The sequence below is a fragment of the Pelobates fuscus genome, chromosome 6 (assembly GCF_036172605.1).
Source record: "Pelobates fuscus isolate aPelFus1 chromosome 6, aPelFus1.pri, whole genome shotgun sequence".
NCBI classification, from domain to species: domain Eukaryota; kingdom Metazoa; phylum Chordata; class Amphibia; order Anura; family Pelobatidae; genus Pelobates; species Pelobates fuscus.
Genome location: NC_086322.1, coordinates 184,200,842 through 184,216,642, shown reverse-complemented (window position 1 = coordinate 184,216,642; position 15,801 = coordinate 184,200,842). Strand labels below are relative to the sequence as shown.

General features: G+C 39.6%; 1 protein-coding gene across 2 annotated transcripts in view; it reads right to left on the bottom strand.

The window, feature by feature from the left end:
- Positions 1 to 2,736: 2,736 nt before the first annotated feature.
- UBE2D3 (ubiquitin conjugating enzyme E2 D3) overlaps positions 2,737 to 15,801 on the bottom strand; it is a 38,333-nt gene continuing 25,268 nt past the window's right edge. Inside the window, exons 6-8 of one of the 2 annotated variants that reach the window (XM_063458560.1) lie at positions 15,584 to 15,677; positions 14,805 to 14,854; positions 2,737 to 4,331 (exon numbers count right to left, since the gene is read on the bottom strand). In XM_063458560.1, the coding sequence (XP_063314630.1) occupies positions 14,806 to 14,854; positions 15,584 to 15,677 (143 nt within the window). In that variant the 3' untranslated portion in view covers positions 2,737 to 4,331; position 14,805. The remainder of the gene's footprint in view (positions 4,332 to 14,804; positions 14,855 to 15,583; positions 15,678 to 15,801) is intronic. The other variant, XM_063458561.1, reaches the window with a different exon arrangement.

The window sequence follows — 15,801 nt, the reverse complement described above, 5'->3', positions numbered from 1 at the left end:
GACTAAGGTGTACAGGAGCACTGCACAGACCACTCCAATGGGTTTTAAGTTTACAGGTTTGTTGGTCACAGATTTCTCTATTACTTGATAACTTAGCTGTGTAACGTATAAATAAGAGGCTAAAATAACTTTGCGTGAAGGCTACACTTATAAAATCATAATATAAAGTAGGTGTGCAAGTTAGGCATTACTAAACTATGCAAGCGGTACCTGTTCGATGTAGATTTAAGTTGTACTATTTCAAAGAAAGCCATTCTTATCTCAGGAGATCAGACTGTCAATATAAATGATGTGATAAAGTATTTAAGAAGAATTTAACATTGTTGTCGTAATGCAATCGGGTAGCAAATTTACTCCATGTCATGTCTGGCACTAACATTGTAGCTGTAACAGTCCACAGCAAGCATGTCAAACTTGCGGCCCAACGAGCCATGTGTTTGCCATGCTTACTAAGGCAAAGTAGGCAGTTGCTCTTCCCATATTGCAGGTGCCTACTCTGCTAACATTTACCCGGCCGGGTGAAGAGGAAGATGGCTGCAGCGACGGAGCTCAGTCTTCCTGCTCCCGCTGTAGTGATGCCGGGTGCCATCATATTCCGGCACCACTAAACTGCGGGTGAGGGAGCAGGAAGGGAGACCTCCAGAGAGACCCCACATCAGTGTCAGTGTTAAGATAGCTGGACAGGGGTGGACCTGGAGATGCACGGAGATACGCAACACCATATTCCAACGTGACGTCAATGTGCTCCACCTTTACAGGGTTTCAGGGAGTAGCGGGACAATCCACTTTGTCACAGGGTGTGAACAGTGCCAGAGGCTGGACTCCAGGGTTGCATACTGACAGCGGCAATGTGAGTGGAGTATGCTTGATGGCCAATATTTATTTTATTTAAATATTATTTATTTTTTAAAGTGCCAGGATTTAGTCAACAACTGGGGTTTAGTCAATATGGGGGGGGGGGGAGCGCAGCAGGTCAATCTGGGGATGATGGCAAGAGGTAGGGGTAGACTGATTTAAAAGGAAAAAAAAAACACACACACACAAAATATACATCAGTGATATACTTAAACTTAGTAGTCAGCACAATCTTTTTCCCCCCAGGATAACTAAGCCTATATATTTCAAGTGCATTTAAAAAGAACAGACAGGTCTGCAAAAAAAAAAAAAAAAGGTTTCAAGAAAATCATATTAAATGGCTAGAACGGCCAGGTAATAGCCCTTATCCGAATCCAAAAGACACTGTTGAGTAGATTAATTAAACTTGTTAGTTAGAAGCAACCAAGGAATGAAAATATACAGCAAAGCTAAAATTGTGACGTTTCTAGACTCTGTACGAACATAAATACGGAGAAGTTATGAAATATGCTTTAGCATGGTCCGTTTAGAACTTCATTTAAAATAAAAATTTAATCGTGTGTTGTCATACATTCTGCATTCAATTTTCTTCCTAACATCCATTTATAATTTTATGAAAATGAGCCATAAAACCACAGAAAAACTAAAGTTTCTAAGTGGTATCTTTAATTTTGGTCACTACAGTTTAGAGTATGAAGCATTTAGAAAAAACTCAACAGGCTGCATAGAAAGACATGGTTCTGTACAGAAATGCTGACAGATCCCACTTTATGTAAAATCTAGTTTCTCCTAAACACCTGCATTGACCAGAGTTAATTTTTCTTCTTTTTTTTTTACATGTTTAAATTTGAATACACAAATAACCACTCACTTGTAGTACACAATGTAACAAACAGCAACAACCGCAATTATTTGCTATGCGTCTGTTTAGACAAAACGTAATCTACTACTAAAAATTTACACTAGGGCAATCAAAAACACCAATGAACAGAACATTCCTAGTAAGTCAAGCATAAGCTTGATTTTAAATTATGGAATGTCTTTATTATGGCTGCATCCAAAATATCCTACATTAAAGCACATTTTCTCTTTGTATAGACTGGAGTTTAATAAGACTTAACAGAAAAAAAACAACCCAAAAATAAAAAACACAAACACCCCAAACAGGTAAAACCTATAGCCAATTGCCAACTGATCCTTAGACCATAGCCAAATAAATTTAAATACTTATTTTCATTAACCTAGATCATGCTTAGAACTTAGAAGGAACGCAACAATATAGAGCTATATTAATTGACACAATCATAAATAGGGGAATTTGTTTAATTGTGATTGCAAACATTTGATTTACAAAAGGCCATGATACCACATTCATCTAGTATTTGTTTAGATTAAATAGTACATTAATATGCGGTAGGCATGTGGGAGATTAAACTTTTTTGTATATCAAATCAAAAGATGTACAAACAGTTGTATGTGTTCGCCATTTGAACAATACTGAGATATGGGAGGGGGGGAAAAAAAAAAAAGCCACCATGGAAAGATATTTAAGGCATGTTACACATTGGGGGGGGAGCAATGCTCCCACAAAACAAAAAACAAAAACTACCCACACAAAACCACAACATTGCAGCTCATCCAGGTGTGATTTTTGTTTACATATTTAGCAAAATAAAATTCTATGAAAAAAAAAAAGAAAAAAGAAAAGTGATACTAACCAAAAAGAGGTCCACACTCACCTTTTGCAGGCACAAAGATCTATCACAAATTGTTTCAAATGCCCCCCCATAAGCATAGAAACTGGTGAGCAGAGAAGGCTAGTGTCCACGATTGAACAAAAAGGGAAGAACTAAATGGCACAGACAGCTTTTTATTGTGAAATGAAAAAAAAATAAAAAATAAAAATGACAGTACTGCTTTATTCATTCATGATAAGTCACCTAGAGATTAAACTTTGTTTGCACTAAAATAAGTTTTTGTAAACAGCAGAGCAAATTATCCTTTCAAATCTAATGAACATCCCACATAAAAGGGAAAATAAAAATAATCACTTTAAACAAGCTTTACGACGACAACACTCCCACATGTCACAGCTAGCAGGACTGGGTTGTGTAGAGTTAGTACGCCCAAATGAACGTTAACCATCAGCCCTCAGAGTCAGACTGTAGGGCAGCATGTGGATGGCTCAAAATTATCCAAGAATGAATCTGCTGAGTGTACTAGATGTATCAAAAGGACAGACCCAAAGAATGTCTCATATCTTGATCTAATAAAAACTTAATTTCTCAAGTCTGTAAAGCCTCTTTACTTTCCCCAGCCCTGTGTCCAATACTAGATGTTGGAACTGCTGCCCATTCTAGACAGTTGTTGGATTCTGAATTTACTAAGCTGATCAACTTTAAATGAACATCGGAAAATATGTTTGTTCTCTGGAACTTTACATCATTTGATTTCAAACATAACAAAATTCCAAAACTTTATATACACACAAATTTGTTGAATGTACAAAGAAAATGTTGCAAACATTGATTAAGTCAGGCAGCTAACACATTGGTTTATGCAACTTTATTGAAGAAAAAAAATTCTAACAGAGCTATTAGTTGATCAGTCATCCATTGACGCTTGCATCATTTATTTCAGTGCTATATTAACAGTGTTTTGGAAGATAGATTAACTAATAGCTCATCTTCAAAAAAAAATAAAAAAATTTTAAACAAACAAAAAAAAAAAATCTTTTGATCCTATTTAAATGGGGTATCACCTTCCAATTTGTCATGTTTATTGACATGCATAAAATACATCACATTTGTTTTCTGTTCCGCTGCTATACATTTTAAACACCAACTCTCCACCCAAACCATCAGTTATGAGCATAAAGTACATCATGAAATCTCAAATGTCTAACACTGGAAGGTTTGACCAAAATATCCACATAGTCATAGCAATTTATCATTTCTGCATCCTACGATGCTAGACAGTTGAGTTTTGTTTTTTCTTTTAAATGGCCTAAAATATTTCCCCCCTCCCTCCAACAAAAAGCACTAATCTTCACGATTTCAGTAAAATATGAAAGATGGGTTTAGTCTCATAACCAACTTAAAGTGAAGACCTTGGCGCCACACACACACACAAGACATGCTCCATTTGAAGATTATGAATCTTGGGCAATTGTATTCTGGCAACTACTTGACAGTCTAGAGCAGTTTGTGTCCAAATGCTGAACTAAACGTCTGCCCATGAGAGCATGTGCATGAAGGGAGGCAGCACAAAAATTTGGGGGTGGGGGAAGGGGGGGGGAGGAAGGGGAGGGGGACAAAAACAAAAAGTGTAAGGGGGAGGTAAGTAGATGAGGTCTGAAAGGGAGGGGGAAAACAGTAATTTAAAGTTTATTCCAGCTATAATGCAGGTTATTTAGACTTCAAGGTAAGCATCACATAGCATACTTCTGAGTCCATTCCCGGGCTATTCTGTTGTACCTTGAAGATAAAGGAAAAGAATGTAAGTGGTATTCCAAAAGACTTCATACAATTTAGTCATGCAGTTAAAAAAAAAAAAAAAATATATAGTAATGCTTACAAGTACACGACTCACCAAACCATTAAAAGAAAATTTTAAAAATCCACAAGCGAAGGCTGTGCTTTTGTAAAAAGAAATTTAAATTTCATCTGACTTTAATAGTGAACGGTCATTAATTTGCTCAAGAGAAGCTCTACAATGAGGGTGAAGGAAAAAAAAAAACCCCATAGAACGTAAATATATAAAGGGAACTTTTTTTTTTTTTTTTTTTAAAGATCTACTTATTTTTAAACCTGTAGTGAGCCTGTACTTTACTTATGCTCATCTACGCTGGTCCAGCATTTAGACTGCCTACTAACAGTAGCCCGATATACCTACTCTTAAATCTTCTAACTACTTCTTGTAGCTTGATCGCGATTTGACCACTTCTCTTACAGATGAATTGAGGACATGGCACATGCACAGCTGTTTAGCATGTAGTCAGTCAAATGCTTCTTATACAGAAGCATAGAAATAGCTGCTGCTCACGTGCAACATAATGCACATCCACAAGCTGGCAGGCAGACATAGGAACCCATTCACTTAGAACAGTTTTCTATTTAAAAAAAAAAAAAAAAAGTAAAGTCTATTGGGGAAGAGAGGAAGAGAAAGAAAAAAAAAAAAAGAAAAAAAAAAAAAGAAAGAAAAAAGAAAACAACAATTTCTCGCATACAGCAGTCTTCATTGACAATGGTAAAGGGGCAGTATCTTAAAGGGACATGCACCATTTTTTAAACCAGCAACACAAGCTAAAATAGAACACGGAAAGTTTATAAGTTTATTACATTACTACATTCCCTCACCTAGGGGAGTTTCTTCAGCCTCTCGCTCCCATGAAATAGAACTAGCCGTGCATGAGAAAATGTGTAAACTCATTACACTTGCAAACAAAAAAGAGCAAAGGATGCCAAGAGGCAGGGAAACAATGACAAATTGATTCCCCGCATACAAAAAAAGAGCAAGTGCAACAATAAAATCGCATGTGTGTAATAACAAAAGTTTTACTTGCCCTAAATTCAATTTCATTAAAGGGACACTCCAGTGCTAGCGCTGTAACAAAGTCAATTTATAAAAAGGGCATTTCTAGAAAAAGACTCTTCAAACAAAGCTTTTCAGCAAGCTAATGTGCTTTAGAGGTTTGGAGTGTACCTTTAATATTGTGGCAGCACAAGTGGGATGAGCTTTGAAGTCCTGGACAAGTGTAGCATTTAAAAAAAAATATATATATATTTTTTAAGTAGTTAACCCAGTGGTTCCCAATCTTTTTTAGGCTCAAGGTGCCCTTAATATTTCAATATTTTTCCAAGGTGCCCCAAGCCAAAAAAATTTCTAAGTAGTATATATGTACAGCGCTGCAGCATATACTGGGCCCCTGTTCAACAGAAATGTTTCCCAGTCAGGGGCAGACCCAGAACCTAATCTTGGGAGGGGCAATGGTAAATTATTTAAATAAACAATCCAAGCACAATACCACTATAGCACTCTGTAGTGGTTATGGTGCCAGAAGTGACGTGGTACCCTCCTAGAGTAAGCAGTCAACCTGTTTTAGAACAGTTTGTCAACTTTCCAGGGATCTTCTGGGATAGGGGTTGTAGTATGGGAGAGGGACAGTAGTTTGTGTATGTGTGGGGGAGCAGTGGGTGTGTGTGTATATGGGGGGGGGAGTTATTGTGGGTCTGTGGAGGCAGATAAATATATACTTTTTATAGTGTTTAATAAAAAAAAAAAAAAGACAAACCTTTATACCTTTGCCTGGGAGGGGGACATTAGACAATCCTTGGTAGTCTGGTGGAGAAACCTTGGTGGTCCAAGTGGTGCCAGTGAAGTCTAGCAGCTGCTGAGGCTAGAGTTAACTCTCGCAAGAGTTGGAGCATTGCAATGTTAACCGCTGCAACGCTTTCAGCTCGCAACAGGGGAACCAGGCAGATCTGCACATTAGAGCTCCCCTGGGTCCTCTCTCCCTCTGCTGGCAGACCGTGAGGGATAGTTCTGATCTGCGGTCCTGCAGGGGAGAGAGGCATGGAAACATTTTGCAGCACCAGTTTGGGAATTGCGAGTTTAAGAACCACTATAGGCACCCAGACCACTTGAGCTCAATGAAGTGGTCTGGGTGCCAGGTCCATCTAGTGTTAACCTTGCTGCTGTAAATATAGTAGTTTCAGAGAAACTGCTAGGTTTCACGGAGGATTAATCCAGCCTCTAGTGACCGTCTCACTGCCAGCTACTAGAGGCGCTTCTCACTGTGAAAATCACAGTGAGAAGATGCTGGACCTCCATAGGAAAGCATTGAGAAATGCTTTCCTATGGACTGTCTGAATGCGCACACTGCTCTTGCCACGCATGCAGAGCTGACGTCGGGGGGAGGAGGAGAGTTCCCCCAGCGCCGAGGGAGCCCGGCGCTGGAGAAAGGTAAGTGTTTAACCCCTTCAGCCCTTTTGAGCACAACAAGTTTGTTTTCCTTGCACTTCAGCGGTCTCTTAACCCCTTCTACTCACCCCCTTAAATGCTGCCATTCCCAAAGTTACCAAAGTCAAGAAAAAGACCATTATTGCTGCAAAAATATAACTTTAATAACAAAGCTAGGAGGGAATCTGAACTGCCATTATATTAAGTAAAATTAATTTTTGGTAAGTAAAATTTCTGTTTTCCTAGTATATAGTGGCAGTACAATTGGGATATAATATAGCAAGAGCCCAAAGAGGGGAAAAAATAAAGTTGATGAATCACAAGACAACATTCTGAAGCATCCTACGCTGGAATGCAGCTTCTAAGGAATGCCTGGTAAAAGTATTAAAGGACAATGTTGCAGATCTGCAAATAACTTCTGGAGATTCTACAGCCTTTTTAGCCCATGATGATGGATCTGGTGGAGTGCAACTCAACGTAATATGAGAACAGACAAATGCCAACTTTACAGAATCTGTCAGCCATCTGGCAATAGTAAGTTTAGATGTCTTTGTGGCAGCTGAGCAGTGAAGATGGATTTCCAGGTGTTTGACATCCAGATGTACCATTTTTCTTTTAGTAAGGAAGGAAATTCGCTAAAATGTTAGAAATGTGGCTGATTATTGATTTTTTAAAGAACTTTAGGCTGTTTTAGGTGGAAAACCACTTTGCCTTGGTGAAACATTGTACAATCTAAAGAGGAAAGTGCTTGAATCTCACCTATCCTGGCAGATGTTATCTCCACCAAAAGGCCATTTTGAAAGATAACCGCTTAAAATAAGCTTCTTCCACAGGTTCAAATGGAGACTCACAGCTATGTGCACAACGGATAAATCCCAAATAAAGGACGTGTGAGGAGGCAGTCTGAGAAGTATAGGGGGAAAAAAAATACTTTAGTACATGGGAGGCTAAATCCAGAAGAAATGGATGAGCACTGAAACCAAGTCCCAGCAGCAAAACCATCGTGCAGAAAACGCAGAATGGTTTTAATGCCAGTAGTATTATTCAGGCAGTCATCCCTACACCAGATGAGAAAAATTTTCCACTTTCTCAAACCTTTGATGTAGATCTACTTGTAGAATTAATGTCTATCATGTATTCCTAAAACCCTTGATCTCCAAGTATCAGCCTTGTAGAAACCAGGCTGTCAATCTGATCAGAAGGGTGTCTTTCAGAAGTTCCATGTTCTCTAGAAAAGGGTCTGATGTTCCAAAGATGCTAGGGTCATCCGTCTCAATTCCAAAAACCAGCTAGGTTTGGCAAATATTGAATGAAGGCCAAAAACATAGCTCTTCGTTATCTTCCAAAAGATCCGCAATATCAGGGCAATGGGAGGCAACACATGAAACCTTAACGTTCCATCTGATTGATGGGCCATCTAAGAATTGAGGGAAATCTTGTCTGTAAAGGAATCCAAACACTGGAATGTTCCTGTTCATCCTTGTTGCCATCTGATCTATATCAGGCAGACCAAACTTCCTTACTAGTATAGCAAATACCTTTGAGTGTAGGGACCCTTTGGATTGTGCCCACTTCCTTAATGTGTGTTTCTGCAATATAGTCCAACTTCCTCTGTGCACATGACATAATTTATCAACAGAGGAGACTTTTGTTCCACCTTGTCTGTTCAGATGGGTCACTGTTGTGATGTCGGACCGAATCCCGACTTCGCAATCCACGGCTTGAATTGTAAAAGCGCTTTTAAAAAGGTCTTTTGTCTCTCTGTAATTGGAGGTTTGTGCTACCCCCTCTGCAGGTCGTGGGTGCAGGTGCACACCGCAGCTGCAACTTTGAGGAGTCTGTTGTAATAATGGGTCATTCCCTTGGCCTGATAGAATACTAGGGACAGAAAATAGAGGTCCTTTAACACTTAAGTTAATTTTTTTGTGTATGGCCAGACTGAATTCTGCATTTAGATCTTTTCTTGACCATTTCCTCAAAAAAATTCCCATTAAAGAGGTCTCAGCTCTGCTTTTGCCTACTTTACTGCAGGAACGGAGGAAGTGATTTTGTACTAAATCTTTGTAGAAGTAGAAAGTTGAGATTTCTCCCGGTTATGACCCAAGCAGTGCTCTTGGAGTAGCTGTATCACGGTTTGAATTTTGTTCCGTAGTTGACTCTTTCAGCTTTGAGGAACCAATTGTCTAGATACAGGATGATGTAAAACTTCTCTCAGAGCAGCCAATGGAACCAGAATATTAGTAACAATCCTTGGCGATGGAATTAGGCTGAAAAGCAGGGTTCTGAACTGGAAATGCAGGAACTTCCTCCCCGACTTAAATACAAATCTCAAGTATCTTGAGGTGATTGCCATGGGCACATATAGGCATTTTTAAAATCCATGGAATCCAAAGAATGGTCTCCATACAAAGTCTTTGGTATTGAATGCAACAGTTCATCCTCTTTAGACCTAATACAGGACGAAATATAAGGTCTTGCTTTGGAACAAAAAACAGAAGTTCTGGAGTACACTCCATGGAACACTGGTTGCTTTGGGACCTTCCCAATAACATTTTCTTAAAAACAGATTCGCTTGTATCAGAAGTCCAGATTCTTTTCACAAAAATAGGAAAAAATAAACCAGGAATTTTGGCGCAGGTCTAAGCAAAACTGCAATTTGTAGCCGCCTGCTGTTGTGCAAAAAAAAAAAATCCACGGATTGGGTGTTGTCCGTTTCAATGCATGCTTGAACCACTGCAGTCTTTCTCCCACTTTTCTGGAGTCAAACACTTTTTTCTTGGATGTTTGTCTGCTTGTCAAGTGTCTGTTTTGCCTATGAAAATTGTGAGGTCAGTCATGATATTTAAAGATCTTTCGTTTCGAAATGGAAATCTATTCCATAAAGGTCTCGTTTTGAGCCTTCCCGGGACATTTGTTTTAGGAGCTTTTCTAAAATAGCAAACTTACTTCTCTTGAAAGGTAATCCGCACAATGCAGATTTAGATGCTACATCAGCTCTCCATTACCTGAGCCATACGGCCCGTAACACGATTAGACAGCTTGAGTGCTTCAAACATAAGAAATTAATTTGCCAATCTGATCTTAAGCAGATGTGCCAAGTACGTCTGATGCTTCCAAAATAAAATTTTCTAATGATTGTAGCCATATATGCCGCTCTGGCAACTGAAGCCCCAGCCATAGCTGCTTTGCACTGAATTCCTGCCGCTTGAGGAAAAAAAAAAAACCTTCTGCAGGATGTGTGCTTTTTATCCATTGGGTTTGTGAGACCTGCTACTTTGCTAATAGGGATAGTAGTCTGTGACGAAACGCCTTTTGTCACTGGATTTTTAGGTGACAAGCTGCCCTTTCCCCCTGGCTGTTGGAGGAGCCTGATTGCCAGCCTCCTTCCGCATGACTATGGCCCTTGAGAGATTTAGCCCTTTAAAAACATTTGGGCTAATGGATTTATATTGTGCTGCTGCTGCTGGCCCTTTAAGAACTGCACTGTGGCTTATGGACTTGTATTGGACCATTCTGGCCCTTTAAGAACCATCTGGGGACATTGAGACTTTGTGTGACAATGGCCCTTTAAGACGGTGTCCCCAGTCTTAGTTAAAATATTTTGTTCCTGGCTTTTTTCCCCACTTGGTTCAGTAAATAAGGCTCTCAGCATACCACACAGGCGGACCACCCAGAAGTGGAAGTGTACAGGCAATTTACCTCCCAGGCTGTGAGGTTACAGCAGGTTAATTGCCGACCGCTGGGTGGCCGCAGTTCGTGCAAACGAACACGTGGCGGCGGCCATCTTTGTTCATTCGAACGAGGTCAGCGGTATGTGTAGCCAAATCCATGGAACTAAAATCGGCAACACAGTTCCACGAAAACCGCTGACCCTTACCTTCTCCTACACTGAACTTTCAGCTGCAGAGACTGAGTCCCGTTTGAAGATTCAAACGCATGTTCGTTTTTCTGCATGAAATTGACCGGCCGCACAGCCCAAATCTATGGAACTGTTTTGGGCAGGAAAATGTGCTTGCGTTCGATCATAAAGGACTTCCGTCTAACTTTTTATGTACTGAGGGATTTGTATGACTTTTGGTTGTTTATGTTTAAAATATCCGGATTCTGAATATGTATGTTTTATGTGAATATGATGCATATTTTTAAAGTTAGAGTGTATGTATAAAAAGTGTATTTTTCCTGCCTGTGATAAATTACATTAACCCATTGTGTTCAGTAATTATATCACAGGCAGAGGGGAGGGATTGTATGTTTGTGCTGGGAGTGTTTTACGGTTTTCCTGTATAGGATTGGTTGTACTGTGTCCCACCCTGTGGGATGTCCCCTTGCATGGGGACTTGCATAAAAGCCAGTGTGTGGTCATTAAAAGTTCAGATCATCTTGTACCTTCATGAAGTTTCGGCTCATGTTTGGGGGATTGGAGAACTACACTCTGGGGATTGCTATAATCACTATACTCCCCAGTGTATAATCACTAAGCTCCTGCTCTCTGGAATTCGGAGAGGTCCACCTACTGGAAGCTGGACCCTGGTCTTGGGTCCAGAGTGGGTGGAGACGGCAAGACCCCAACCAAGCTGCGGCGGTTGTCAGTTATGGCGTCCTCGGAAAGCACTAGGAGCATCCGTCAACGGAAGGTACCCAGTCGGGGTGCCAGCGGTTCCGTTACATAGTCTTTTTCGAGAGTTGGGCAACCTAGATGTCCACCTTGGTAGATCTTCACATTTCTCCTCATTTAGCAGTTTGAATATTGGTTTAAAATGTTTGAAAATGAATGCCCTTTTCTTAGGATCTTTCCATTGCCACTGCATCAATTCCAAAAGTTTAGGATGTATGGAAAGAACATTTAACTTTTTTCTTAGAAGTTTCACCTTCCGGCAAAATAGCTGCAACCTAAGCTTTTTTTTTTTTTTTTTTTTTAAGCTCTTCTGGTGGAAAACCCGATACCACACTTGAGTCTTGGCTGGATATATCACCTACATATTAGCATTCACCAGAAGATAAATCAGAATGAGAATATCTGTTTCTCTTGCATCTCATTATGGATCTGTGCTGGACAGGTACAGACTGACATTTGATAAGTTTAGAGTCAGTGGCAGAATCCAGAGATTCTATTGAAACCAGCTATATAAAAAATAAAATTAGCTTCTATTTTTTTTTCAAGAATTCTGCAGAACATTTGCACATCTTTCTTGCATCCATCTAAAAGTGGAGTAATGCACTTACTACAGGCTAATGCGTAGACTTATATGAAGCTTTCTTAGGTGCAGGAGTGTGCATTTTCAGATTTTCCAGTTTGTCTGGTAAAACAGGGCTAGACATCTGGAAAAAGTAAATATGGAACATAAATTGTAAAAAAAAAAAATCACAAAAAAAAAATATGCCAGACGAATTAACCCCTTAAGGACACATGACATGTCATGATTCCTTTTTATTCCAGAAGTTTGGTCCTTAAGGCAGACACCTAAAATCTCACATTAAAGACCACATAACTGTGGCGGGGGATTGGAAACACTGAAATTGTCCTAACCAACACCATTGCCACGAGAGAGGTCAGCACAGCTTAGATAGCCTTTTCAAATTTCACACGAGAATTGAAATACCGAGTGGGCTACTTTGGTTGAACGCAAGGCATGCAGGAAGTGCATCCCACCGCTCTGTGCAGGTTGTGCATCTGTCTTTTTAATGGTGCGCCACCCGGGAGCACCTACCTTACTGGAAGTTCTCAGCATAAAAACAGCCAGAAACGGCACTCCTCAATTCCTTGAGGTTTGAAGAACGAGTCCTGCAGCCCGCGGTTTCATCAGACCAACTTGCCTAAGCACCAACTAGTGTGTCTCAAGCCTAGGAACAAACCAAGGGTTATCCGTCCCATCAGCAGGACAAAAAACTCTGGTAACTGTAAATGGCAGCATTTAATAAGTAGGTTGGGTTAAAAAAGGACTTTTACGTTATTTCTTCACAGGGTTACTTGTCCAACACTAGAAACTTCATCCCACTTGTACGGTCACTATATGCTATGAAAATATACATACACACATTGTTAGGAGAGAAAAAAAACACTCAAACCCTTCCCTGTGCCCGCCTCAATTGCTCAACTTCTCACTCAGTGTCGTACAAGCACACCTGCAGGCACTGACACACAGTGAGGGTAATTTAGTGTGTAGCGAATGCATTATGGGATAGTTGTGATATATACCTACAAACACAAGGCATTCCAACATCTCAGGAGCCAAGATGAAATCCATCAGCAACAGAACACTTAGGGGCATGTGTGAATAAACCGGTGAGATGAGACCTGCAGATGTTCAGCAGGCCAAGCTCATATGTAGATAATGAGTCTTGCATGAGTCAAGCACATGGACGCAACACCAGAGAGAACTTTGATAGTAATGGGGGTTCACAGAGCCTGAGAGTCTCCAGGTGAAGTGTTTAATTGAAACTACGAAGTGCTGTTTTGGGCAAGAGTTGCACAGAAGGAATGAGGCAGGATGGGCAGAGGGAATGCATGAGCAGATGAAGGGCAGACAGCTAATGAGGCAAGATATGCTCGTGAGTGGCAGATAATGAATGGGGCAGTGCGTTTGCAGCAAGATGGTCAGAGACTGAGATGAAAGTGGGCAGGATAAGCTGGTGAAGACAAATACGAATGGTGGAAGGATTTGCGGGAGACACATTGAGATAGCACAATTACAAATAACTGCAATGCATGAGCTGGAAGGGATGTTGGAGACATATATGGGTGAGGAAAGACAATGCAGAGTAGGGATCAACCGATAGTTTTTTTTTTTTTTTTAGAGCAGATAGCCGATAACTTACTGATACTCTGTACATTTACCATTTTTAAAAAAATTAACTATTCCTACACAAATCTGTTAACTGAACATGTTTATTTTTTGTAAATGCACAAACTATACATGCCAGTCAGAATTTAGGTTTTTAAGAATATGTGTGTGTGTATATTTATAGTGAATGTAGTGTGTAGGTATGTAATGTGTGTAAAATGGGGGGAGAGATCATTTTTAATTTTGTAACTTTAAAAAAAAAAAAAGTATTTTTTTTTTTTACATTTTGTGTTGGTCTCCCCTCCCTGAATCTTACATGGTCAGGGAGGGTGGATATGGAATTCCCTGGGGGGCCCAGCACACTTACTTACCTTCCCAGCAGCTCCCCTGTGAAACTCGTGGCCTGCGTGCCGCTTTGCCATAGTAACACGTGGCAACACTGACGGCCGCGGGACTCAAGAATTAGACAGGGGAGCTGAAGGGAAGGTAAGTAAGAGTTTGCTGGGCCCCCTAGGACCCTGATCGGCATTATCAATGCAATGCATGGAAGAGACAATTAAAGAACTACAACCAGTTCAGTAAAGTAACACTAACTAGAATGTGGCCAATGACAATGGGAGTTCAGGCTTTTACAGCGTTAATTTCATATGTTAGGTAATTAAAAAGGATTTGTGATCTAGAATATTAAAGCTCAATAGTTTAAATGCAACATGTTAAAAACACAAACAAAAAAATAATATATTTTTATCTGCTCCTTTTACCTGCAACATGAAACTCATTCACAGGCAATGTTGTCTCAAAAGGACAAATGTCCCCTTAAGAAGTAGTTCTTTCGATTAAAGACTGACCTTTAAAGTGTTGAATTGACAAATGTTCTAACATTGGCAAAATTACAGTGACATGAGGTCAGAAATTAAATGTACATTCTACAGACAACACAGACTGCACCCCTCATAAGCAATACAATAGTTTTGTTTTTATTGCAATTATGGTATGTTTTGTGTACTTTATGCAGAACCCTAAGAAGTTGTACAAATACAGAGTTTTAAAATCTTGTCTTACTAATAATCTTTTTGGTCATGCAGCTGTAGAATTGGTACAAATACAAAAAAAAAAAAAAGCATAAACAGTCTTCATTACACCAACAGTGGATGCACAAGCAAAACGTGTCTAACCCATGCACCACTCAAGTGCAAGTACTCTTACCCTACAGCATTGCGTATTTCTCTGTCCATTCTCTTGCTAGTCTATTGTACCTAATAAATTAAACATATATCCTTTGGAAGTGCTCAACACAAGTGGCTTGATATTAAATTGCAGGCTTGTTTGAGCAGAGAACACTTCCTCATTTCTGTACCAATAGTAAAGCTTAATGGAATAACCTACATTGAATGCTACATGAGATAAGACAATTACATTAAATTGTAACCTAATTCTACAGGTGAACATAGTGGTGCTCAATCCCAGCAATTTCATGTGATCCACAGTTTTAGTGTTCATGCCCGGTGTCTACAACTGAAGACAATACATGTGACAACAGTTGCATAACATTGGTGGTTCGTGGAGGCTTGTTTATTTTAAACAGAAGTGAGCTTGTCTTTCATGTTTTAGCAATAACAATCTTACAGCAGCAAAATCTGTACACAAGTCATGGTCTGAGCCATATTCATTTATAGGCACTGCATGAACACACACCAAAGCGTAGAAGGCTTTCAAGCTCTGTGTGTGTGCAGAGGAAGAGAAGGTGAATTTATATAGATCATACAAATAAATGAGTGGTTTTCCTTCAGTCGAATAAAAAAATAAAATAAAAAATACATACCAAAAAAACAAAAACAAATACATATGCACTTTACAACTGAGAATTTACAGATTAAGTCTTCCGCTAGTTATCACAACAGGTTTGCTCAAGAGCAAATAAAACATTAAGTAATCAATAGTGCAGATACCAGTTAACAGATAACAGTTTGAAAAGTCATACTTACTTTTCCCTATCTGTTTTGTAGATCCGTGCAATCTCTGGCACTAGGGGGTCGTCTGGGTTAGGGTCACACAACAGTGAACAAATTGACAAGAGAACTAGAAGAGAAAGATATGGGAAATAAAATTGTATACTCCAAACGTGTTTCAGTTCATGCAAGAAATGTGCGTGTGGATGATTAATAATGCGGCTAGAGGACATTGAGTAAATAGCAGCATCTCT